Source organism: Remersonia thermophila, chromosome 7 (genome assembly GCF_042764415.1).
Source record: "Remersonia thermophila strain ATCC 22073 chromosome 7, whole genome shotgun sequence".
Classification (NCBI taxonomy): Eukaryota; Fungi; Ascomycota; class Sordariomycetes; order Sordariales; family Chaetomiaceae; genus Remersonia; species Remersonia thermophila.
The window spans coordinates 921,653-946,572 of record NC_092223.1 but is presented as its reverse complement, the minus strand read 5'-3'; the positions used below and the strand labels follow the sequence as shown (position 1 = coordinate 946,572).

General features: G+C 58.6%; 8 protein-coding genes across 8 annotated transcripts; 3 read left to right on the top strand and 5 right to left on the bottom strand.

Annotated features, from left to right (window-relative positions):
• Window positions 1–168: 168 nt before the first annotated feature.
• On the bottom strand, window positions 169–1,629 carry VTJ83DRAFT_7226 (uncharacterized protein; the record flags this gene model as incomplete). Its single annotated transcript, XM_071014025.1, has 5 exons — window positions 169–268; window positions 326–392; window positions 452–1,132; window positions 1,184–1,325; window positions 1,618–1,629. The coding sequence occupies 5 exons, from the start codon at window positions 1,627–1,629 to the stop codon at window positions 169–171; spliced, it is 1,002 nt and encodes a 333-aa protein (XP_070863443.1).
• Window positions 1,630–2,393: 764 nt separating this feature from the next.
• On the top strand, window positions 2,394–2,897 carry VTJ83DRAFT_7225 (uncharacterized protein; the record flags this gene model as incomplete). Its single annotated transcript, XM_071014024.1, has 2 exons — window positions 2,394–2,691; window positions 2,794–2,897. The coding sequence occupies 2 exons, from the start codon at window positions 2,394–2,396 to the stop codon at window positions 2,895–2,897; spliced, it is 402 nt and encodes a 133-aa protein (XP_070863442.1).
• Window positions 2,898–3,574: 677 nt separating this feature from the next.
• VTJ83DRAFT_7224 (uncharacterized protein) lies at window positions 3,575–4,087 on the bottom strand (the record flags this gene model as incomplete). The annotated part of the gene is made up of 1 exon (XM_071014023.1): window positions 3,575–4,087. The coding sequence occupies one exon, from the start codon at window positions 4,085–4,087 to the stop codon at window positions 3,575–3,577; it is 513 nt and encodes a 170-aa protein (XP_070863441.1).
• Window positions 4,088–5,673: 1,586 nt separating this feature from the next.
• VTJ83DRAFT_7223 (uncharacterized protein) lies at window positions 5,674–8,285 on the bottom strand (the record flags this gene model as incomplete). Its single annotated transcript, XM_071014022.1, has 4 exons — window positions 5,674–7,208; window positions 7,298–7,426; window positions 7,490–7,606; window positions 7,763–8,285. 4 exons carry the CDS (start codon window positions 8,283–8,285, stop codon window positions 5,674–5,676), a joined length of 2,304 nt encoding a protein of 767 aa, XP_070863440.1.
• Window positions 8,286–9,199: 914 nt separating this feature from the next.
• Window positions 9,200–10,155, bottom strand: VTJ83DRAFT_7222 (uncharacterized protein; the record flags this gene model as incomplete). The annotated part of the gene is made up of 3 exons (XM_071014021.1): window positions 9,200–9,360; window positions 9,450–9,632; window positions 9,708–10,155. 3 exons carry the CDS (start codon window positions 10,153–10,155, stop codon window positions 9,200–9,202), a joined length of 792 nt encoding a protein of 263 aa, XP_070863439.1.
• A 2,136-nt stretch (window positions 10,156–12,291) lies between these two features.
• Window positions 12,292–14,068, top strand: VTJ83DRAFT_7221 (uncharacterized protein; the record flags this gene model as incomplete). The annotated part of the gene is made up of 6 exons (XM_071014020.1): window positions 12,292–12,307; window positions 12,372–12,395; window positions 12,469–13,314; window positions 13,385–13,734; window positions 13,787–13,960; window positions 14,024–14,068. 6 exons carry the CDS (start codon window positions 12,292–12,294, stop codon window positions 14,066–14,068), a joined length of 1,455 nt encoding a protein of 484 aa, XP_070863438.1.
• Window positions 14,069–14,731: 663 nt separating this feature from the next.
• On the top strand, window positions 14,732–18,043 carry VTJ83DRAFT_7220 (uncharacterized protein; the record flags this gene model as incomplete). The annotated part of the gene is made up of 1 exon (XM_071014019.1): window positions 14,732–18,043. The coding sequence occupies one exon, from the start codon at window positions 14,732–14,734 to the stop codon at window positions 18,041–18,043; it is 3,312 nt and encodes a 1,103-aa protein (XP_070863437.1).
• A 1,405-nt stretch (window positions 18,044–19,448) lies between these two features.
• Window positions 19,449–21,999, bottom strand: VTJ83DRAFT_7219 (uncharacterized protein; the record flags this gene model as incomplete). The annotated part of the gene is made up of 5 exons (XM_071014017.1): window positions 19,449–20,414; window positions 20,473–21,028; window positions 21,088–21,209; window positions 21,277–21,786; window positions 21,850–21,999. 5 exons carry the CDS (start codon window positions 21,997–21,999, stop codon window positions 19,449–19,451), a joined length of 2,304 nt encoding a protein of 767 aa, XP_070863436.1.
• Window positions 22,000–24,920: the final 2,921 nt, after the last annotated feature.

Here is a 24,920-nt window from a genome sequence, read left to right as displayed (position 1 = left end):
TCACATGGTCATCACGTCGTCGTATGATCGTACGTCCCGGGGCCTGCTGCCGAGGACCGAGAGAGAGAGAATCGGGAAGGGAACATGCGAGCCAGCCAGCTGGCAGAAGACCATCTTGACCAGCCGCCATCCATGACAGGAACCGACAGGAAAACCAAGGCGGGAACCTTAAGCCTTCATCTTCCTCCGCTTGCCGACCTGGGCCGAGAAACCAGTCTTGATGGCCTGGACCGAGCGACGCGAGCCGCACGAGTTGCATGTGATGAAGCTGGTGACGTGGTTAGGACATTGTTTCCAGACGGCAGAGGGACGCAGGGATACGTACTAGAGACGGTTCTCGCCCTTGGACAGCTCCGTGTTGGGCGACCGGCACGTCTTGCACGTCACATATTCTAGCCATGCATTGTCAGCGGGGGCGACGCAATCGGAGGGAGGCGAAACCCGTGCCTACCTATGATGTAGGTGCGCAGGACGTTCTCGATCTGCTTCTGCTGGAAGCGGCCCTTGATGACGAGGCGGCGGGAGCCGTCCACGCTACCGCTCGTGCCCAACTCGGCAAACAGGTAGGCCGTGACGTGCTCCTCGGCCCTCTTCATGCGCTTGCAAATCTCGGGCAGGTTGGCAAAAATGGTCTTCTTGTTGCCTTCGCGCAAGCACTGCGGCGGGGGGATCTTGTAGGAGCGGGTGCCGGTCGAGGCGTGGTCGGGGTTCTTCTGGGCCAGCAGGGCGAAGAAGCGCGACAGCAGCGGGTTGTAGGCGATGGTGCGGGTCTCGTCGTGGGCCCAGATGCCGGTGCCCTTGTCCATGTCTCCCTCCTGCGCGGCCTCGTCCTCGGGGGCGCCCTCGGCCGCCTCGCCGCCCTCCAGGTTCAGAGCCTCGAGCTTCTTGGCGAACTCGTCCTCCTCCTTGGGGACCTTCTTCTTTTTCTTCTTCTTCATGGTCAGGTCGATGCCCTCCTCGCCGGCCGGGGCGGCGCCCTCGTCGCCGGCGGCATCGGCGTCCTCCTTCTTGACCTTCTTCTTCTTCTTCTTGAGCAGCGAGAGGTCAAGGCCGTCGGCGTCGGCGGCCGGGGCGGCGTCAGCGGCCGGAGCAGGGTCGGCGACCGGGGCGGCGCCGTCTGCATCGGCAGGTGCTTGATGGCTATCAGCGAAGGAGCCGAGAGCTTCGGAGAGAGGCGGCGTACGGGGTGTGTGCGACATGGCTGTCTCCTTGGTGTCGTCGTCCGGGGTGGTGATGGTGGTTACGCTGCCGTCGGCGTCGACAACAATCTTTTCGTCGGTGAACTGGACGGACTTGCGCGACGCCCGTCTTTGGAGGGTGGATTCCTGGTGGTGGGGGGGGAGGGGGGTTAGAATGCGGACCGAGTTTTTCGGAGGCTTCCAAGTCGACAATGGACCGAAAACACAAAGACGCAGGCTCTTCAAAGGCCCCAAGCGGTCGTGCGGTAGGTAAGACAGGCAGGTTGAGGGTAGATTAGGTAGGTAGTGCTGGTGGGGCACGGCTCGGCGGGTTTTGTGTGGTTGGAGGGGCACAGGATCGCCGTGTTGAGGGAAGAAAACCGGAGCCGTGGTGTCTGTACGGGAAGCGGGCGGGGGATGGGGAACGGGCAAAACTCACATCGGAGCTCATGTTTGGCCACCTACTCCACTGTCTTTTCTGTCGAAACTTAGATGCTTAGTGATGCCCAGCGATGCTCGCTGACTTTTGTCGACCGTCTCCGAGATGGTCGGGCCTTGATGTGGTGTCCCGGGTTCGAAGCTCCCTGGGCTTGTGTTTGTTGGCTCTGCGTAAGGTATCCAGCAGAGTCGCAGTGGCGTGCAAAATGCTCAAGTAACCGTGGTGATCGAGCTGGGCACCCCTTCGTTTGCGCCCACATGACGTTGGCCATCCATTCTTTCACTTTTCCACGGGTGACTCAAGCCCCTCAAGTCACGTGAGGGTGGGGCCCTCGCGGGGTGAGCTCGCCAAGGCAAGCCAAGACGAGAGAGCGGAGGCAGCTTCACAGTGCCGAGAGCATTGGCACACGGGCCGAGCCCGGTGATGGGAGGAATCACCGGCTACAGAGAGCTGCTCTGGCCCGCCCAGCTTGCCATCCCAACGACATCATCAGCGTCCGCAGGACCGGGACGAGCTCAGGTTTCGCGAGCCATCGTTGTGCAATACGCTTTTAGCACTTGAATCAGCAGGTGGCTTGTGTAATCCATCGACTGCAGCTCACCCTCCCCCCCTCCCTACTCCTCCCAACCAGCCAGACCACTTCTGACCACCACCACCACCATCACCCTCTCCTCCGTATCGCCGACGTCAACACCCGAATCTCAGGTACCACCTACGCCACCTCCTCCACCCGACCGCACATCCACATCCTCCCCATATCCACGCATCCCGACCCGATGAGCTCCTCTACATCGTCGTCCTTCATCATGGCCGACTTGCAGTCCTCAACGAGCGGCGCTAGGGGCCCCAGCAGCAGCCGAGGCCCCTCCTCGGCGCACCTCGACGACGACGACAACTCGGACGTCGACTCCCTCCCGTCCATCTCCAGCAGCATTCTCGACGGGTCATCAGAGGATGGCCTCTCCGATGCGCAGCGCGAGTGGGAGGCCAGCCTTGAGCAGCTGCAGCTGCTGCTCACCATGATCGTCTTGCCGTTTGCGGGCAAGTTCCTGGGGAGGAAGTTTGCGTATTGGAGTAGGTGGCCCGCCATGTTCCTTGGCACCCTCTGCATCGTCCCCTCGTTCCCCCACGTACCCGAACCCCCCCTCGACCATTTGCTGACAGCACACGTGGCAGGCTGGGCGAGGTACATGGAATGGATGCACAACGTAGAGGTCCGGTGGTCGAGCAAGACGGCCTTCAACGCCGTGGGCGCGGTGGAAGCTGCGGCAACATTATGATGAGGACAGGAGGATTCGTGACGATGGCTCTGAGTATATACAATGGTCACGGCTACCTTGAGAATAGAGAGACTTGCGGACACGGCGTTACGGGAGCTCTCTGCGGAACACTCATGGCATTTTGGTTTCTGATGGATAGACATAGGGGCAGTTAGCTGCAAATGGTCAGCCATGGCAACGGTACATTTGATCACCCAGGATGGGTGTGGACGGCTGCTGTCCGGTCGTCTCCCTCGCCTGGCTTGGGAGAACGGGCAGTACACAGTATGCAGAGCATATCGAGCATCCTTCATGGTATCGAGCATCGCGTCAATTCGGTAGGCTAACTACCACAACAAGGTACCCTCCAGCACGGCCTCTGTAGACCGCAGACAACCGCCCATTTTCCAGACAGATACCCACCCATTATACCCATGTTCATAATTGCCTGTGTTTTGCGTGACCGTCATTAGTTCCTTGATCCAGTTCCCATCATAACAAGAATATCATCTCCCCAGGGGAAGCCTCCCCGACGTCATTGCAAGATCCAGAAGCCCCCACCCCCCCGACCATATCCCGAAACCCATCCCATCCGATTCAAGTCGTCAAACCAAGTCATACTCTATCCGAGCGTTCCATAGCCACCCGGCCAGGGGTTCATAAACCGCCATCCGCCTCCAGATCCGTCCAGCACATGCTTACGCCCTCACCTGGGACATGGTCGGGATCGACGACCTCAAGCTCCCGCCACCCCTGCGGAAGCCCAGGAAGCCAAGCGTCATGGCCGCCGTAAACGTCCCAAACAAGAACCACATAAACACCGCGCCCGCCTGCACCTGGCGGCACCTCTTTGTATCGTTGGCGCTCCCGTACGCGATCCAGCTCGCCGCGTGGCCCTGGGTGTTGGCGCAGTTCACGGCGCCGAGCTTGGCCGAGAGCACGACGGCAGCGATGAAGGTGAAGAGCGAGGCAAAGGAGTCGGCGCCGAGCAGGGCGAGGACGGGCGGCGAGATGCGCTCGACGAGGGCCGTGGCCAGGCCGAGAAGGGCGCACAGCCACGAGACGACGATGACGAACATGGAGAAGTTGACCGCGGCCGTGGCGGACGAGGCGGCGTTGATGTTGGAGGCGATGGTGTTGCCGATGAGGCCCGTGAGGATGACGATGAAGAGGAGCTGCGCCGCGCGCAGGCCCACCTGTATCTTCTCCATGGCGGGGCGGCTTTGGAGTCTCAAGGCGAGGGGAATTGGTCCGAGTAGGAGGGTGTACGCGAGAGGGGACCTTGATCGAGGCCTGGGTTGTCGCTGGAGCGTAGCAGCTTTACTAGCGGTCCGTCAAGCGCGTGGATAGTAAAGGCTGGTGGCGACGGTTGAGGTGTTCGCTTCGATGTGGCAGAACAGCAGGCTGAAACGGGTTGAAAGCTTCCCACAGACTATATCTATGTCGGGGCCAAGTCAGGTTGGGAACTGGGTAATGTTGGAAGGGTTGAGAACTGGTGGGGGCGGGGGGGCACATGGGCTTTTTCTCTTCAACAGCCTGTTGGCATGGGTTGCGTGTGCGCCACACAGCATACTGCGTAGTATGCATCCGGCAGCAAGAGAAAGCGACGAGAAGTGAGGTGGTTGGCATGGGGATCGCTGCCGTGAAGAGAAACAAAAGTGGGTCTATGACGGCAAGTGTGGGGCCTCCGGCACCCCAAGCTCCCGAGAAACATCCCACGCTTGGAGGACCGGACTCGATGACGAGATGCTCTTCCAGCAATCTTGGAAACTGGGAACGCCCCCTAGCGCTGCGAGGAACATGAAACTGTTTCTTCCCAAGACAATCTGCTTTCCACTGCGTATGCAAGGTACACCATCCAGTGAAGTTGCGGATCCACATTTCGTTTGTCGTCAGGTTGAACTGCGCAACATCTCAACGCGATTTCACAAGGCCTTGAGCGTTTGTTGGGCCCCAGGGCGGCAGTTCCATCCACGCACCATCTGCCGCGCGGGCTGGCCCTGCATAACACCATGCGAGTCACCCGCCACCAATCGATGCTTGGACGCAGCTTGACCCTCGGACGACAGCCCCACCCCCGGCTTCTGGATCGCTGGCCTGGCAACAACCTGCAGCCTACCATCGGGCGCTTGCTGCACATGAAACGCTGTTTCCAAAGTTACCGCTGAAATGGGCAAGCGAGGCTGGACTCGGTGTTCTGGAAGCCCAGGCCAATATCGACAACGCTGTGATTTCTGCTATTATGTGGCTGGTCGGACGGGAAGCGCTGGAGATAACGGGCCACCGCCGTCCGTCCGTCTGATGACTTGAGCCAAGCTCGGACCTCGCCATCGCAAACCTGACCGAGGCAGGCGTCGGTGACGCCGCCGGACCAGTCTCCATCATCCCCATCGCCTCCATCCCTCAGGTGCCGCGCAAAAAGATGGATAAAAACCAGGATGTTGCAGAGATGAGCACCTGCTGCCCATAAGCCTTGACTCGACAGCTCCATCGACTATGACGTGAGATTCCACATTGCCAACCCAAATCCACTGCTCCAAGAGGGGCCCGACAGCTTCGGTGTCGAGGCCGCTCTCCGAAGAACTCAGACCCACCGTTAGCAGGAGCCGGGCGTCATGATGCAAGTTCACGGGGGCTATGGCCGGAATCATGGCAGGTAGCGGAGGGATTCGGAGACCGTAGAGGTCACGCGTGGCCATCGGGGCAGGTCAAGCACATCCGAATGCACAGCACGGTCATGCCTTCGGCAGCATCCTGGTGTCCTCTTCCACCGAGCATTGTCAAAGTCCCCAAACGCTTACGCATACTCAACCGCGGGGTATGCCTCACCCGCCTCTCTCCCCTCGCCGTTCAGCATCACCGCGATCCTCCTTCCTGCCAACCGCTTGTCATCCTCCACCACCGTTCCGTTCACGCTCCTCACCTCCCTCGCGTACAGCTCCCTCCCCCTCTCCCTTCCTCCTTCCAAGATATCCACCCCCGCGCCAACGCTCCCGTCGAGGACCCCAAACCAAAACTCCTGCCTTACGTCCCCCCAGCCGGTGCTCGCCATCCCGTCCCCCGTCTGCCTGTACTCGGCCTTGCCCCGTTTCGCAGTGTCAAGCAGCGCTGTGGCGCCCTTGACTACGACAACAGGGCGCCCACGTCCTGAGGAGGAGGAGGAGGAGGGTGACAACGACGGAGCAAAGGCCTCAAGCCCTGAAGCAAACACGCTCTGTCCCGTGACCGCCGTGCGCTTCCCCTGTGCGAGCGTCGCCGAAATGCTGAGGTTGCCTTGTGGCGAGAAGGAGTACGTGGAGGTGCATTCCAGGGGATAGGAATAAACTGCTTGGTAATAAGGGGATGGGAGGTCGCTTTCGCTGCGGCTACTGCTGCCGCGGTGGCGTTGCGGGGAAGAGATCGCGGCGTCGGATCCCGTAATGGACACGTTGTTGTACTGGGTGAAACCAAAGTCCGAAACGATGGCGTGATTGGTATAGGCGAGGGACTGCGACCAGGAGGAGCGGGAAGAGTCGGAAGAGCCAGAGGTTATGAAGAGGGTGCGGCGGACGGATGTGGTGAAGGTGAGGGTTTCGTTGGTGCCGTTGGGGGCGGTCGTGAGGGAGCGGGCGATGGAGATGGTTGGGGGTGGGGAGTGGATGGTCGGGAGGCCTGACGTTGAGCGGTAGGATGCGTCGTTGTCGTCGGAGTTACCCTCGCTGTCCTCGGAGAGCCAGAGGAAGAGCTTGCCAGTGGCAAACCAGTGGTCGTTGATCGTCTCGGTCAGAGCCAAGCTGCCGTTGGCCGACTTCTGGACGCCAGCGACGCGAATCTCAAAGGTGTGCGGCTGACCGTCATTCAGCAGGGGCAGAAACGGCGAGATATCAATCTCGTGCTCGCGGAGATCAAACGCATGGATCCCCACTATGGGTCGGTGCAGCGCAGGAACAACACCCCCCGTGAAGATCACGGGGAACGGCCACTGAACGCCGGCTAGGTGGCCATCAATGTACACCTGCACCTCGCGGAAGGGGCTCAGCCCGGGTAACGGGCCCGCCGTGAGATCAAAGGCGAGCTCGTCGCCCTGGAGCACGTTGCTCCACCAGAACTCCTCACTTGCCTGTCCGTTGGCGGACACGGTGAAAACAGCTCGGCGAATGTTGCGTGGCAGCACGATCGTGTTGGCGGCCTTCTCGTTGGGCAGCATGAAGCGGCTGACGCCATTTTCGGCACCGCGCCGCGCTGAAATGGGAATAACCATATCACTGGGCGGCGCCTGGTCCGTGGCTACGTTGTCGTCTTTATAAAAGATGGCTGTCATGGTGGTGTTGAAGATGCCCGTGTACTTTTCATCTGTTGCAGTTTGTTGGTGCTGGGACCTGAGAGGATGACGGATAAGACAAAGAGGAGGGGGGGGGGGGGGGGCGGGGGCGGGGACGTACTGATGAGATTGCCGAGATCGAAGATAATTTTCTGGGGAGACTTCCAAAAGTACAGGTACTCGGTCATGTCCTTAAGGTAAATCCAACTGATGCCCGGAGGCGGCGTGGGCTGGGCCGTCGAGGTACGCCCTGAAGAGCCAGATTAGGAGGGGGAGTGTATACATGAAGCAGCCATTCCCATGGCTCACTTACAAACTTCGGTGTCGCCAAAATACATAATAGCCAGGCGATCATACTGACGACCGTGGACCACGGCGCTAAAGTTGAGCACCACGCGGTTGAACTCGCAGTCCGGGGGCGTGTAGTTCCCTAATCATCATCGCGCGCGGACGACATCAAGACCAGTCAGGGGCTTGCTCCTTCACCCACATGGCTGCATTTTGCCAGTATCCATTGCTCTCTGAGCCAGCCGAGCCCCCCTTTCCCTCGGAAGAAACAAAAGAAAACGAAATGGAACAACCTCACCAACGAAAGGGGCCTCATAACTCCACGCAAAGTCATGCCTCATCAACAACTTTGTACACAACGGCGGCTGATACTCCCACCCGTGGCGCGTTGACCCGTCGCTCTCGGCAGGACCGTCGGGCATGCGCACTGGCTGGGAGACCTCGAACGTCTTGAGGACCGTCGCGCTCGGGTTTGCCGCGCTGGTCGTCAGGGTGGTGATGGTGGTAGTAGTGGTGGTGGCAGATGCATCCTCCCTCCTTTCCTCCTCCCTGTCACGCTCCTGGCTCTGCGGCCCTTGCACCGCTGCTACCGGGGACCACCGGCTCAAGATGGCATGAGGTCCTGCTGCTTGAGCGGCGGTGGCGGACTGCCGGGGTGCGATTGCGAAGGAGAAGGCGGCGGTGGTTATCGTGAAGAGGAAGGAAACAGCGAGCCAGCCTACGAGGCGGCGCTGGCGGCGATAGTGCCGGTCTTGATGGCGGTTGGTGAGCGATGTGCCGACGAGGGGCAGCAGGGGCTCCCTGAGGGGATCTGAATCCATTCGAAATCACGCCGGGACTGGGAGCTCTTGAGCATTCAATTCATGGACGGAGGTTCAAATCTGGGCTGAAGCCGTTGAAGGCAAGGATCCTGCTGCGGAAGAAAAGAAGAAGGGAGTGGAGGGGCCATCGATGTCAGCCGATGTGTGAGTCTATAGTACGTGCCGCATGTAAATATATAATAAAGCATTGCTGCCCTCCTTCCCGATAAGTCAAGCCGGATCGAACAGGGGAGCCGCCGTTACGCTGGGTATATCGGTTGCATTGCGCCCGGGAATTCGTAAAAAAGGAAAACAAATACAATCCTGCATGAACTTGCCCTTAAGATGACGGCGACCTTGCCGTTTAACCCAAAGAGGAGAGATGGATGGCTGCGGTCGGTGTCATGTTAGTCTGATTTCCCCACTCTTCCTGGCTTGAGCGACTTCACGTCCCTTTGGTGGCGGCTTGGGCAGACGATCAAGGACTTCAAGGACTTGACTTCTCTCCTGCTGACAGTCCAAATTTAGCGGGCTTCGTGATGAGAATAGATCCGGATAGAAATCCTGTAGGTTGTACTCTCCGATGTTGGGCTGTCCGGACTGTCGATGCTCTCCGAGCTCACAGCGTATCAACATCAACCCAGGCGTATCTCCAACTGGACAGCTGGGTGAATTGAATCTAGCCAAACGCCCAAACCCACTCTTCCCCGTGCCAGTTTTATTCATTCCGTACCATTCATCACCGTGCTACTGTGGTACAGGTTATTGTACATACAAGTACAGTCTATGGGAGATTATCGCGCGTAAATGCAGCAAGACCATGCCAACCTCTTCAACTCCATGTCCAAAACGTCGTCTCCCGTTCTCCACGTTGATGTACATTTCTTGAGACATGCATGTATCATAATCGTACAGAGGCAACGCGTGCCTCCCACCTACCTTTTGCCCTTGTGCTTCAGCGGGTTCTTGCCAATTTGCCAACCCCAGGACCGGAGCACCTTCACCACCTTGGGCGTGACGGCGGCCGTCAGGGGCACGCGCACAAAGATGAAACTCTTGTGAATGGCGTATGCCAGGGCGAGCTCCGTCGCGAGGCCTGTGAGAACAGACACTTGTGTCAGCATCGGAAAGCCAGACGATCTCGAGATCGCCCTCAAGCGAGCCGTGTGGAGGAGAAACACGTACTAGCCCCCTCCTGCTTTCTCCGCTCTTGAGCCTGGGCGACCCCGTGGTCGTACATGTCAACCTCGCTCGATTCGATCGCGCTCTCGCCCTTGGCCGAGGACCTGCGGCGTTCCGCCCACCACTCCTGCACGGAGTCGGGGATGATGTTGGCGACGGTGGACACGACGACATGCTCAACATGGGCTGCCGACACGAGTCAGCCAGCCTGGTCGCTACAATACGCTGCGATCGTCCGCGGTGCAGCCATGATGCGCCTACCAATCTTATCGCTGCCCACCGTCCGCACAAGCAGGAAGCAGAACGGGAAGTCGAGGACCGACAGCCCGAGGTAGATGCCCGCGGCCGCCCAGCCGTACTCGCGCGTGAGCTTCTTGAGCCGGCCGCTCAGCGACAGCTTCTCCTGCGGCCCCTCCCGCGCCTCGTGCTTCCTACCGCGGTCCTCCCCCCGCCTCGGCCGCGTCCTGTGGAAGGCTCGTTGTTGCTGTAGCCGGGCGGCGGAGCGTGGCTGGGCGCGCCCGGTCGTCCTCGTCGCTGCGGTCCGGCATGTCCGGAGCTGGGACATCACCGTCCCTTGTGACAACGCCGGCCTCGCTGTCGTCGAGACCGTCCAGATCCCCCGCCCAGTTGGGACATTTGGTGCACTCCCCCGGAGGCGGGCGGCCTCGCCGAACCGGACGCCGAGCGTTCTCAACCCGGTGCGGAACATGATTGATGGCCAAGGTTTGGAGGGTTGGAGCTGGCTAGCTGTCGAGGTCGCAGGAGTGTCGTGGCGGGATCGCAAGCGAGTTCGTTGTTGGGGTCGGAGGGGTTGTTGGTCCGGGATCGAGCAAAGCTCGGTGAGGTGTGGGAACCCGATCGGTGACGACAGCACGGATGGAAGCTTCGGGGCGAGGTGGGTAGCGTAGCTCCCTTAGTTTTAGCGGAGAATCGGATCGCTGGGGGTTCCGGTCTACCAGTGTAGACACGAATCAGGGCGAGTCTTGACGTGGTCCAACGTTGGAGCGGCCGAACATCCCGGTGGTCAGAGCCATTGTCAAAGCTGACGGGAGTAATTTTTTTTTAGTCCTTTATGACGTCCCAGTTTCCGAGCTCCGGGGGAAGCTCCGCGGGTCCGGGCCGGGGTTTTGGCAGGGCCCGGCAGGCCGCCCAATCGTAGGTGGGATGACCACACAGTCTCAATATCGACCCAATCCTGACCTCACATCGAGCGCTCATCAGCTGATGGAACATGGCCGCTCCAAGGCTTTCTTATCCCCAACAAACAACCCGGAAGGATGAAGCGAATGAGACTTGTTTGGTTGAAGACATAAGGTTAGGTGCCCAGTCCTCGTTTCGTTTGGGGGCTTGGCGTCGAGGGCTGTGGTTTGTTCCACAGTGTACGTTCCAGGTTAGGTACCTTGGGCTTCCTCCCTACGCAGTCCCTCCGTCAGATCAAGTGTATGACAAGGCGCAGTTCAGACTCGGGCTTTACCTAAACACCAGCCGGACCAGCCGGGATGTTAAGTGTGAGACCTGGACATTGATTTTGAGAACAAACAGATGACCCGGCATGCCTATCAGCAATATTTCAAGACCACCAACTCGGGCGTGTCCTCATGCTTCCAAGTGAGGGACGACCTAGTAGGTAGCGAATGCTGGACAGCCCAAAGCAGCTGAGTCGAACGTCTTTGAAGGCATTGGGTGGCCAAAATTGCCTTCTCTGTTGCGTATCTAACTTGGCAGATATTGGTACAGAAGGCTCACACAGAGGGCCATTTTTGGCTTCATTTCCTTGCTACACCCAACTACCTGATCTAAAGCAACGTCATCTATCCCGTCGTCTGCATTCGCGGTGGTGTCTGGGGGGTTGATGGAAATCAATCGCCCCTCTTTCCCTATCGGGATAGCCCTCGCATTCTCGCCTTGTGAGGCAGCCCTCCCCCCCAAGCAGCATTCTTCCCCCGCACCCCTCCCCCCCCCCCCCCGCTGGAACCCCTGAAAGCTTACTGCGTACACTGTACATACTATGTAGGTCTTCGTCCAACGGCATTGCAACCCTACCCTACCCTACCTACGCAGTACCTAAGGTACCAGGGGGAAGAGGACGCAACCGCCAACCTGCCCTCTCCATCGTTCATTGCTCGGTATTCCAGTGTAACACCTATTCAGCTCAGCGACACACATCTCGGATCATCTGCCATTCATTTACCTTACGTACCATCTCCAAGCCATGGGCCGAGAGGGTTCTTCCCCAGGAAGTGCCGATGCAATTGGCTCACTTTGGGAGGTATTGCGGGGTTTCGGATGGCGCAGCCTTGGAATGCTAGCTGCCCAAGTTCCCCAAGGCTGAGACGGTTTGATGTTCTCTTTGTCCATGACCTGTTTGGTTTCTCGAACCCCTAGGTTTGCTGGCATCACCCGGGAGTCCTTGGCGGTTGTCAGCCTGTGGACTAGTTGGCGCCCATGCCCTTCTTCCTGTGGTGTTCTGGTGGTGTGCGCAGTGTTTGTTAAGCGCCTTGCCCACCCTCGTTCCGCCCTGTTGGAGCTTGCTGATTGGATCACCATGCATTGGGCTTCTCGATTTTACTAGCACCCAAGCTCTTCCCGTGCATCGTCAGCGGGGGGGGCTAGGAGGGGTATTGCTCGGCTCCAGAATCCCTGCCAAGCGCGGAGGTACAAGAACGAGGTGCTGCCGCATCGCCCTTCTGGCCCAAGGCTACACTCGACAGCATTGTCCTCTGTTGAATCGCCGACATTGCTGTGTGGCCGTGAATCCCGGCATCGGAGCCCTGTCGATCGAATCACTTAGGATCCCTCTTCTCACCATCACCAGGCTGTCTGAGTAACATAGCCCTTGACCAACATGGGATATTATCCTCGTGAGTGCTCTCGGCGCAGAGACAACCGGAGACGACCATGTGGAATGCTGACCTCTCTGCTCAGCGCCCCCTGGAGCTGGTGGCTCGGGTATGCTCTCAATCCGCATTCTACACCTCCACAAGCGGCTGCTGGAAGCTGACCCTCTTCTACCCCTGAGCAGGAACCCAGTATCCGCCCCCTCCCACGTCGTCGCCCCCGGCCCAGCAGTACTCTTACCCGCCTCCTCCCGCCGCGAACCAGGGCTGGTCCTATCCTCCTCCGCCCCAGGCCACTTCTACCTCTCCTGTTGCTTCGACCCCGACATATCCTCCTCCTCCTCATCAACAACAACAGCCGCAGCAGCCGCAGCAGCCGCAGCAATATCCTCCACCTCCCCAGCAACAACCACACCACCCCCTCTCGCCTCAGCCACAGCAATCCCCGCCCCCTCAGCAGCAACAATATTCTCCTCCTCCTCAGCAACAGCCGCAGCAACAGTTTCCTCCTCCGCCTCCCCAGCAGCCGCAGCAGCCGCAGCAACCCCAGTATCCTCCTCCTCCCCAACAGACGCAGCAGCCGCAGCAACCCCAATATCCTCCTCCTCCCCAACAAACGCAACAGCAGCAGCAACCCCAGTATTCTCCTCCTCCCTCCTCGCCGTCTCCCGTGCAACATGGCGCCCTGCCCCAGCACCTCCGGAGCCCCTCGACCGCGTCTCAGGGTTCAAGCCAGAATCCGCTGCAATTCGCCCCTCCCCCGTCGTATCCCCAGGATCAAACAAACACCGGATATCCTCCTGAGAAGCAGCCGACCGATGAGAAGCAGCAGCAGCAGGCCCAGGCCCAGGCGGCCCCTGTCATTGACCCGACCGGCGCCCCTGCCGCTGGCGTTTTTACCGGCGCCATCTCGACCTACGTCGATGATGTCGGCACTTTCAACGGCGGCAGCTACCGCATCAGCCACCGCGACTGCAACAGCGTGCTGACCATCCAGCTGGCCATCGGATGTCCCGTGGACGCCAGGCCAGGTAAATCTCTTCAAATCGTTCAGCGTGTCATGCGGCGCCACACACACACTAACAATTGTCACCCCACCAGGTGCCATGATTGCCATGTCTCCCTCCATCGTCCTCAAGGGTTCCTACAAGTTCAGCATGAAGAAGCTGGTCGCCGGCGGCGAGATGGGCACCTCGACCTACACCGGGCCCGGCGAGCTGCTGCTGGCCCCCCCGATGCTGGGCGATATCACGAGCCTGCGCCTAACAGGGCGCGAAGCGTGGTCTGTGAGCCACGACGGCTTCCTCGCCTGCACGCAGAACGTGGTGAAGGACTACAAGCGCCAGAGCCTCGGAAAGGCCATGTTCAGCGGCGAGGGTCTGTTCGTGTACAAGTTTACGGGCACAGGATTGTTGTGGTTGACAAGCTTTGGGGCCATTATTCGGAAGGATGTGAGTTGTTCTCAGCTCTCCGGGAACCGAACACCGCTGACGCAACAAACAGCTCGTTGATGGTGAAAAGTACATCGTCGACAACGGCCACCTCGTGGCCTGGAACACAAAGTACGTTATGGAGCGCGTTAGCTCAGGCGGCATCATCTCGGGCCTCGCCTCGGGCGAAGGTCTGGTGTGCAAGTTTACCGGGCCCGGTACCGTCTTCATCCAAACCAGGAACGCGGTACGTCATTCCCTGCTAGTTCCATCGGTTGTCTGGGACCATGGCTGACAGTGAGGCGGACAGAAATCCTTCACCGCGTACATGGCGGGTCAGCAGGTCAACGCATAACGGCTTGCAGTCTTCAAAACGCCAGGGGCTCTGGTTGACGAGACGGCTGGTGACGATTTCATTCTTAATGATTTCCTGTTCAATACTCTGGAATTTGTGTTGCCCCATGGTATGCGATAGTTTTATGAGTGAAATCGCTTTTTATTTTTTATTATTTTTTTTTCTTTTTTGGAGAATGAGCGCAAATTCGAGTGCACGGTCTTCCCCCTATGGCGCTCTTCATTTTCCATGCCTCCTGTGAAGTCCCGTGATACTCATGACGCCGTTTCCTCCGGATGTCCTTGATTGACAAGAACTTGCGCATTCCGTGTAGGTAGTAGTCAAGTCTGTGACTGTTACTTCCACCAGAGATTGCTTGCCTTGGTTGCTGTCAAACTAGGACCCGGCGGTCGCGTCGATTCACCCTGCTCAGATGGCAACGGCCACCAAGAGGCGTAGGCGAGACTCGGGAGCAGAAGCCACAGACTAAGGGGCACAGCAAGAGATAGGACATCAAGCACGACGGACGCTGGTGCTCACGCCTTCCGACGCCCATGGAGGAAACGCCGTTTCCTGGCACGAGCCAGCCACAAGCGTCCCATTCTCGTCTTCTCTCCTCTTCCCTCCCATCAGTCTGATGAGTCGGTGGCTGCTTTCGTCAACATAGATCAATCCCCCAAGCGGATGTGCAGTCAGACGGCCTGCTCTCTTTTTTTTGGGTACTCGGTCTATATTCCCATCCACAACTTAAGGACATTTGTTGTTCCAACAGGCGTTTGCAAGAGCACCAGAGCGCATTTGCTTCCGGGACAACCGTCGATAAGCAAGCGACCACCGCCTGTTGTGCTTGGACGAGTCCAGTTCGCAACATCCACGCCGACCATCTCGGGAGACATCTATTGGGCTCTCCGGCCATCGTCTTTCTCGCACGACCTCTCCGTCATGGAGCGCAGGAACACCGTACGCGCGTCCAAGAAAGCCTCGGGCACGGCCAAAAAGCTCACGGACGCCCGCCACGCCTCCATTCGGGGCCGCCCCGTGCCGAACCGCAAGACAAACACCAGGTCGGATGGCTCGTGGAGAAGGCGGGCGGCCTTAACGTCCCCGATTCCCAATTCGGGCGCCTCGTTCCACACCCAGGGCCTCCAGAGCTCCGACGGAAGCAATGATACGTCCCATCAGCACGAGTCGGACCAGGACAACAACGAAGCCTTCGCTAAGCCCACGGTCCGTTACCCGCGAGGCAGCCAGGCCGCTTGGGAGAACGTGCTATCCGCTCCCACGTGGCACGTTGAATCTTCTTCGGACGGCTCGGAGATTAGCGTTGGCCCGGCCGAAGTGGTCAGGGTCGCTCTGTGCAAGGTCGGAAACCTCACCACCTTCGTCCACGGAGAACGCGTGCCCCTTGCACATAGTTACTGCTTTGACGTCGAGGTTTTGTGTCCTGGAGATCCTCAGGATGCCGCCCCAGCGTGCGAGCTTCATCAACTTCGCGACCGGCTTCCCCTGCGCCCATTGGCATCGAACGGTCACATCGATGTCATAGCGAAGCTTCGTGAGGTCGTGAAGGAGCAGGCTCAGCGTCTCGCAGACACGGCAGCGAAGGGAGCAGGCAGCTCGGCCAAAAATGTGCCGTTGGATGCTATTGCGGTCGATCGGCCCTACGCCTCGCCACCCATCAGTGATCAGCCCCTTCACGACCGGGTCGATGATGAGGAGGAGCGGTTCCAGCGCTTCCTGAACCGGCTCCAAACCGATCGGGACGATATATCGCCGCAAGTTTCGTCTGCCAGCTCGGCCAGCGCGGTCCCCAGTGCAAAGACGTCCTCAACCACCAATGCCACAACACTCAAGGACCCGGCCATCGTGGCCTTCGAGATTAGGACCGGCACAAGGTCACAGGCATACAGCGAGCCGAGCGAGCAAGCCAGGGCGGCTGCCAACCAGTACCTCGCCGAGCAGCTCAACCGCATGCACAGCTCGTCGAACTCGGGTTCGAACGACTCGGGGTACGCGTCCAACGATCGAGAGGGCATCTCCGGCGAGCAACGCCCCGTTGGAGGCGGACAAGACCGGCGCAACACACGCCTGAATCCCGCTGCCGCCGAGTTCAAGGCATCGAGTCAGACAGAGAACGATGATACCATGCCCTGGCTTGCGCCGAAGAGGCTGATGGCCCGACAGCCGCTGACCAACATATTCCCTGATGCTATGGCTGCTGCTAGCTTCAAGCAGGGGGGTGCTCCAAGCGTTAGCAACACGACCGTCCACGACAGAGTTCCGCTGCCCACGGTCACCACCGGGTCAACGAGCAACACCAATGTCCCATACCCACTCGCCCAAGCCACGCGCGCGGCGGTAGCGGCGGCCGCGCAGGTGTCGATGACTGGCACCGGAGCTGCAGCATGTCCGGTTTCCTCGTTTGGCGCTGTTCCTGGAAGCAATGCTGCTTCAATGTATCCTGTTTCGGCCCTTTCTGGAATCAGCCCGTCTGCTTCGACTGCCAGCGCCGCAGCTGCTTTGGCTGGACTCCAAGGCGGTGGACTTGTATTCTACCCTGCTTCAACCACCACTGCCCCAACGGCCGTAATGACAACCCTCGGATCGACAGCTGTCGCAGCGAGCTCCGGAGGCGCTGGTGCTTCTCAGCTTCAAGGCCCTGCTCTCGGTGCCGGCGGCGCTCCGGCGTACCCGCTCAACGTTTACAACACGCTTGCACCCAGTGCTAGAGCACCCAACGTTGGAGGAGTCCCGCAGGCTCCTGTGCTCCAACATGCCATTCCCGACATCAGCGGCAATGCCATGGCTCAGACGACCAGCACGACGACTACGAACGGGCACTCGGCGGGTCTAGTGGTCGTGCCTTCGGCAGCTGTCCCCGCCGCTACGCCAGCATCACTGGCAACGAGCCTGGCCACCCCGGTAGCCTCTGGTCCTGTCGCCACTACGGCAGCGAGTAGGCCGCCCCGCCCCTATTTTCCTGTCACGACCAAACCTCGCGATCACGATCCGGTCAAGCAACAATTGTACGAGGCATATCTCGAGTGGCGCAAGGCCAACGAGCCGGGCTACCACATCAGCTGCAAGATGCGCCAGGCGAATCGCGTCCTGCGTCAGTGCCAACAGCAACAGCTGCTTCAGAGGATGGGTCAGCAACAAGGGCAACAGGAAAGGGAGAGGGTTCCCGGTCGTAATCCCAATCTCAACCCGGTCTCCAGCAACATCACCGCAGCCACAGTCGATCAGGGACAACGCGGTGCCAGATCCAATATCCCCACTCAGACGATCCCGGCGGCCCATCAGCAGGGTACGCAGCAGCAGTCACCTCCACAGCATCAGACCACGACTACGCCCCAGCCTCCGACTGGGCAACAACCAGTTCTGATTCAGGAGCACCGCTCCCGCTACACACCTCAGCCGCCACAGAAGCAGCCCTGCCAACAGCAACAACCAGGGCAGCACCACCGGAAGCAGCAGCAACCGATGTGCATGATTCCCGTGCCCGTGCCTCCGCACATGCAGCTTTCTCAGCTCTCTCAGCCCCTCTTCTCCCAAGCTTTCCAGCTTGGCCAGCCCTTCCCGATGCACCCATTGGCGCTAGCATCTCTGTCCCTGACGCTGCAGCAGTGTCAGCAATATCAGCAACCGCTTCAGCATGCCTCGGTGGCTGTTCTCGCAGGTGACAAGGATCTCGCGCGGTGGAAGATGGTGGCAGAGAGGGCCAAGGCGGCGGTCAGTGCTGTGGCCGCGGCAGCTAGGGAGGAGAAATTGAGAAGGGAGCACTCGGTGAAGGAGGAGCTGAGGACCAAGGTGCTGGAGCTGAGCTCTTGTGGTGAGGGTGTTGGGCCCGGCCATGGCACCAGTGTTGGTGTTGGAGCTACGACTGTGGGTGGGAGTGACGGACGGGCTGAGTGGGGGTTTGAAGGTGGGAATGGGAAGGTTGGCAAAGATGGAGATGCTGGGCTGGGAAGAAAGCCGGTGGGTGTCAGGGCTTAAGCTCTCTCCCCTTACTAATGAAGTTGTCTGGTGTGGGACAGGTTGTGAATTAAAGGGGGTGGTTGTGGCGAGCGAGTGAACGCACGAACCAAAACGAAACCAAAAAAGAAAAGAAAAAAACAAATTTATCATTATTAGTGGATCAGCTAGATGGTATGAGGACATCCCTGAGCATTGGGAGGAGGAGGAGCATTGGTGGTTTTATAGGTTATCTTTTTCTTTTACCTGGGCTGAGACCAGTGCCTCTTCATGGCTGTTTCTGGGCTTAGGATTAGGTTAGTTTAGGGTACGCCAGGAGGACACCCATGGATATATATCGGAGGGGTCGGACCCGATGATCGGACCGTTGGGTATTATGCTTGTAGTTTGTTAGGTTAGAGGTGTGCCCGCGTTTCCTCATTCTTTTGGTTGATGGCCCTCTTCCCGGGCTGGGTCGTTAGCCCGGCTTTTGTTCTCAAGTCCTACATTATCCGTCAGCCCATGACGCTGTCCGCCTGAGTATAGAATAGAATAGAGATACAATCAAGGGCGATGGCTGATCAAATGTCTATTTTGCTAGTGTCTCCCTGTTGAGCATGCTGCCTCTGTCGTGTCGGCTTGGTCGTAGCTCATATCCTGTGGGTTCTCACGTTGCTGGCTCCGCTAGACCATGGCAATGGCGGAAGTTGTGGCAAAAGAAAAGTCTCAGGGGGTGTATAATATGAGCAAGGGGGGGCGGAAAGCAGACGAGCATGAGAGGTTGCTGAAAGCCTGAGCGAAGAAGGTCCGCATTGCCTTGACGTTACGTCTAGGTTGGCGGCAGGGCTTGCAGGGTGCGTGGGAGGAGACGAAGAACAAAAACAAAACCAGGGGAGAGAAGCCGAGAGAATTGGCAGCTAAAATGAAGGGATCGAGGACCAAGGAGCGGCGGCCAGAGAGCAGAGCTACGCATCTGGAACGGCCTTGTTTCGTCGCTGTTACAATGGTCAAAGGTTTCCAGAGGCGTTGTGTGCCGAGCATGAGACCTATTCCTACCCGGTGTCTATGACCGACATACCGGAGCCATCTAGCATCCACCAATGTCTAGTTCATACAGTTATGCATGGAAGGGCCAGCAGAAAAACTACCCATCCCATCTACTTCCCGGCCCTGCGTGCAACCAAGTATCCCGTTACCAACCCTTCTGCTCTTCAATGATCGCCCCCGAACCGTTCCCAAGGCCATCATAAGTCATTATGCATGTCTCCCTCATGAACCGCAAGCGTATAAAAAAGGAAAGAAAAAAGAAAAAAAAAAAACCAAGACACCACCTGCCGATAACTGCAGCCTTTCAAATCCGTATAGCAACATCCATACATAGACATCCTGTTCCCACGTCGTTCGCGAGCCATTCGCCAATGCTCATCTTCCCCCCTTAGACCCGTGCTCAGTGAATGTAAACCAGAAACCCGTTCCCCATGATCGGCCCCCGCGGCCCCTGGGCATGCTTCAGCTTGGACTCTTCGCTCATCTCTGCCCCGTCCCACATGACAGGCATGGACCCCGGCGAATGCCGCAGAACGACGCCCTCCCGCTCCGCCAGCTGCCGCGCCTTATCCCAGACCACCCCGGTGAGGCAGTCTTGGTGGATGACCTTGACGCCGGGGTGGAGGATGACCTGTGCCAGGAAGGTGTCAACGCCCGGCCACGGACCGGGATACACAGCCACGGTGCGCAAGTTGGGGAAGCGCTTGAGCCAGTCCAAAAAGGGCTGGCCGTCGAACGCGGTGGACGTGCGAGACTGGGCCCGGTGGTAGTTGAAGGAGCGGAGGCCGAGGGTGTGGATCTTGTCCGGGGGGAGGAAGGTGAGGTGCTGGACGGGGTTGAGGTCGGCCGAGACGTCCATGCCAAACATGGAGGAGGTGAAGTCGCTGTTGCTGTTGAATCGGGAGGCGGTCAGCTCGAGGGCCTGCAGGGTTCCCCGGGTCGCGGCGGGCCCGAGCACCTGGCGGAGGACTTCAGGGCTGAGGAACGACGCGCAGCGGAACACCTCCAGGTCGGTCAGGTGCTGGTGATGACGAATCTCATACCCGAGGTTGGACGCGGGCGATGCGTCACCCTCTGGCAGGGATGAGTCGTCGGGCGACTTGCTAGACAGAGCAATGTACGCGAGGACTTCGTCCGTGGTGAGGAGCTCGAGAGAGCGGAGCTTGCTGGCCCAGATAGGGAGGTAGAGAGGCGAGATCGAGCGAGGCGGAAAGTAACGCGGCATCGTAGCCGATCGACCCAGAACAAGCCGCCGAAGCAACCGCCAGGAGCTCGCGTTGGAAGGAACCGGGCCTCTAGGGCATGCGAGGGCCAGCCCGTCGAGGAAAAGCTCCTCAAGGCCTGGCGTGGCCCGCGCAATTCGAGCCTACGAACATCAGCTACCAGCTCCGTGAGGAGAAGATGGAGGGAAACGGTCAACTCACCAGCTCCACTTCGATGCAGGGGTTCCTCGAAACTTGAAGAGAGTTGTTCCACACGCCGACAACGCGCAGTTTCTTCAGACTGGGAAGTAGCAGCTCATGGAAGGCGCCGTCAACCCGTGTGTGGCTCTCGGCGATTTCGAGGACCTGAAGAGTCTCGGTGTTCAGGCGGATGAGCTCCCTGACGGCATGGGGGACAGGGACATTCGCAAGCGAGAGGTGGGAAAGACGGGCTCGAACGGGAGGGCCATTGGCGCGGATGATGTCGCCCGGAGGGTCCAAGCCTGCGCAGAAAGCCTCGGCCTTGGTGTTCTTACAATCCAAAGACAGGCGCTGCAGCTGTGGTAGGGCGTACAAGAGAGTGCGGAGCTTGTTGTATGTCATTTGGAAGTGAGCGGTGTCCTGGATGGCAAAGGCTCTGATGTGATATTGGTGATGCTGGAGGAAGGCGCCGAAGGATCGACCCGGGTTGCCCGGACGGGTGAGGGTCAGATCCGACCAGAGTAGGGCATTAGACACGATGGCTCGGCTCCACTGCTTGTTGACGCGGAGGCATTGGCTGTGCAAGAGTTAGTCCGCAGGACGTGTCAAGCTTGGAGCTGAGATGGGGTGTCTTGCATGATGTCGGAGGTGGACAAGTGAGAAAACACCATGTGCAGCAGCTCCGGGGGGAGCATCCGAGCAGGGTCTCTTTTGCCAACGTCGAGCTTCAGAATGTAGGCCATGCGCTGCAAGATAACCTGGAGCACAATGTGTCAGGACGCGGGTAAGAGACACGAGAGAGGAGCGTGTTTCTTGTCAACTCACATCATATTTACCCTTGGGGTTACGGCGATGCAGCATCGTGGTGTTCAGTGCGCGGTCCAAAAAGCGTTCCAGAAGACGACGGAGCTTGGTGGGGGAGGGCGGGTTTGCGGCTGGGCCGAGGAGGACAGGCAGCAGAGCTGTCGTCGCCGGGTTGGCATCCGCTCCGGAGGGTTTCTTAAGCACTCCCTTGATCATGAGGGCGGTGCGACAGTAGCCAATGGCCGAGGCAGGGTCGAGGCGAACGATGGAGAGCGCGGTAGAGAAGGCCGAGACGTACTGGCCTGCCTTCTCCAGGCACTCGGCCAGCGTATCAAGCGCCACGGCATGCTGCGGGCGGGTGCAAGAGGGCCATGCGTAGCCACAAGGGCAGGGTGTCCGAGCCACCTCGTGCAGAATGTCGAGGTTCGGGTTCTCCAAAGCCTTCAGAAACTGAGAGATGTGGCACGACTTATCCTTGGGATGACGAGACGGGGCGGCCCCATTGGGATGGCACGGGCACATGTTCACAGCCTGTGTAAGCGACGGTCAGTTCTGTGTGTCTCTCCTAGAGGCGGAGGCTCCAGGGGTGTCAACCTTGATGAAGATGCGAAGGGCCTCGGTGAACTTGCGGCGCTCCATGAGATGGCGGCCGTTGGCGATAGCCTTGTCAATGCCTGGGTCGCCATCGTTGTCTGCCTCGACATTGGGTGATACACCCTTAGTATCGAGCTGCGTTGTCGACATGACGGCGACCTTTCGAGGCAAGAATTCTCACGAGCAACGACTGGAATTGGAAATCTTGAGGGCGTTCTGGTTCTTGGGGGGAGAAAGGGAAAGCAACAAATCAGGCCTGGCAGCGGCCTTGCCCATTCTCATAGAGCCTTCGTCACCTGCGCGCCCTGGCGGTCACGTGAAGGAGGCCGACGAGGTGGTAAAAAGCATAGGAGAACACCGCCAAAGCAAGCAAAACTAAGCGAGGTTGCAACTGGTTTGGTACCTCTGGGCGCTGGATTCGTCGGAGGTCGTCTCAAAACCGGAAATATGCGCAAAGAATGGAAGTTCAGTGTGAAGAAGTTGCAAGTTGGACCTCAGGGGAGACGCGTTCGATTGGTTACGCGTCTGCTGACTTAGTGATGTCACAGCGGGAAAGGGCCTGCTGAGGCGGCCGGCGCACGGACCAGGTTCTGCCACCAATTCTTCTCGGTAGTCTACTGTGTACCGTGTAGCCAGACAGCTCTAATACCTTAAGTACCTTAACCTATATCGATGATGTGGGTGCCGCACTTGAATTCCCATGGTCTTTCGTTTTCCCCCGCTTCCGTGGCAATGATGCTCTTCCAAACCCGTGTGGATGATCATCCGCCGAGGCCCTCTTCTACATTCGCTGTTGTCGCTCTTGCAAACGCCGCAAAATGTCTGGAGTTGCTGTCCTCAGCCGTTGGACGGACCAAGACGGACAAATACGGCAGTTCTGACGGTAACGCATTTTACTGCACCGTCCAGTGCCCTCTCACTTTGCTGGACCACCAGCCGCTTGCGGCGCGGGACCAGCTGTCGTTTAGAATAGCAAGTCAGCGTTGCACAAGCGCGCCGCGTCACCGATTACCGAGCGTCGCACAGCGCTAGAGATTGAATGCTGCAGAAGGGCTGCTGAGGGGTGGCGAGCGGCTTGCAGCACAGGGCCGGGCCGTCCAGCATGGAATGCATGTACCTCGGTGACCTTGAGGCAATGTGCACATAAGCCGGAGAGTTCAACCTTCACGGATGCGGCGGGAAGCAGAACTGCTTGCCCATAGGGCGTGAGCAAGACACAGGTTTTCAGCTGGGACGCAGGGCACGGGAACAGCAATTGTCAGTTTGCGCTTCTCCGGCGCGAAAATATATCCGAGATGGACATCGGGGAGCATGCCAGGGATTCGTCCCATTTTACCCTCGGGATTGGCGACCGCTTTCGGGTACTGTCAGGCGGTCGGCTGGGCGCCATGTTCTTTCAGAAGCGTGCAAGTGATAAAGCCAGAGGCTGTGGATGTGGTACCTGTGCACGTAACAATGCAACCTCTCCAGGGACTAGTCAGGCTCCAGGAGCCGATGATGAAAAGCCACGCCTTGAAAAGGGAGATTTCATGAGAGACGCCGAACATACGATTCGTAAGTAGGAGGTTGATGGATGAATATCGATCGGCATTGAAATCGTCGATGGAACGTTCATTTTCAAACCGACACCAGAGTTTGTGCAATGGCTGGTAATGGATGTTACAAATTATAGGTACGGGCCTGCTAGACTATATCAGGAGGGACCGTATCATCCTGTAACCTTTGATGCAGCCGACGGTATTCATCACCCTCCTCCCTCATCTGAACCCTCAATCCGCGATCTTGGACGCAAACCGCTCCATCAGGCCACCCTCACACCGAAAAAAAAAACAATCAGACCTCAAATCACCAGCCTGTCATAGAACCTTTTCCAGCCAAGACCAGGTTCAGCCAAGCGTTCCTACCAGATCAGGCCCTACTACGCATACGCAGTAGCGTTACCCGTCCCTACGTATAGTATAGTAGTACATAGGATATTCCCGTTGGCTTCCCCACCCGTGCCTATTTTTAACTTTCTAGGTGGTGGGGCCACCTCCCGATTCGATCATTCTCGAGCAAGAAAACCGCCCAACCAGAGGCACTAATCAGACACCAAACAAACTTACCGTATGCAGAAGATGCTTACACCGCAAACACACCCACACACACACACACACACACACACACACACACACACACACACGCGGGCGCGCGCATATACACACAGAATCGTACTGCATGCAACCAAGGCAAGCGTGGCATCTCGGCCTGCGCAACGTGCCAAGATCCGGCTCCGCCTTCGCCCCGGATTGGCCCAACAAACGCCAGCAAGCGCCCTGCCCCGTCGTCATCCTACCCTGAGCCGAGCTGATCTGACATCCGATGGCCTTCGCCCTGTTTCTGCGTTTCCCCCCTCCCCGGCGGTTTCCATTTCTCCACCTGTCAAAACCGTTCCCCGTCTCTTCCTTGGATGGGAGGCTCGGGATCCCTATGTTTAGAGTGCTGACCACCACCACCAGCGGGCATGGCTCCGCCGGTGCTCAGCTGAAGGGGGGGAGGGCGCGGCTGGGGAGGGGCTGTCCAACTTTTTTGTTTGTTACCCGTCACCACCTGGGCCTAGCCCGGAATAGGCGCGAGGCTCTGGAGACAAGATGTCGGGCGTGGAGGAAGTGGAGGTTGAGCGGCGAATGGTGTGCTTGGGTTCGACGACCCCCCTTCCCCATTTCCCCTTTCGGGGAAATCGAAAACCAAAAATGGTAGCTGGGTCTGGAGAATTGCCCTGCCCGCCTGGGTTGGCTGTGTTGTGAGGCCTCGGTGGCCATGCGATCGGTTTCCGGCTTCTGTTTGGAGCTGACCACACGGAATAAGACTCTTACGGGGGTGTAAGTGAGGTCTGGGGCATTGGACGGCGCTCGGCGATAAGACTCAAGGCATGCAGCATCAGCATTTTCACGACCGGGATTTGCACCGGCAGTTACGGGACCGACAGTTGAAGACCCAAAACGTTTCGATTTCTGAGCGCTATGATGTACTGTGTAGTCTAGATATGCTTCCGTCCCCCACCCGATTCTCTACCAGTTGCTAACAGAAAA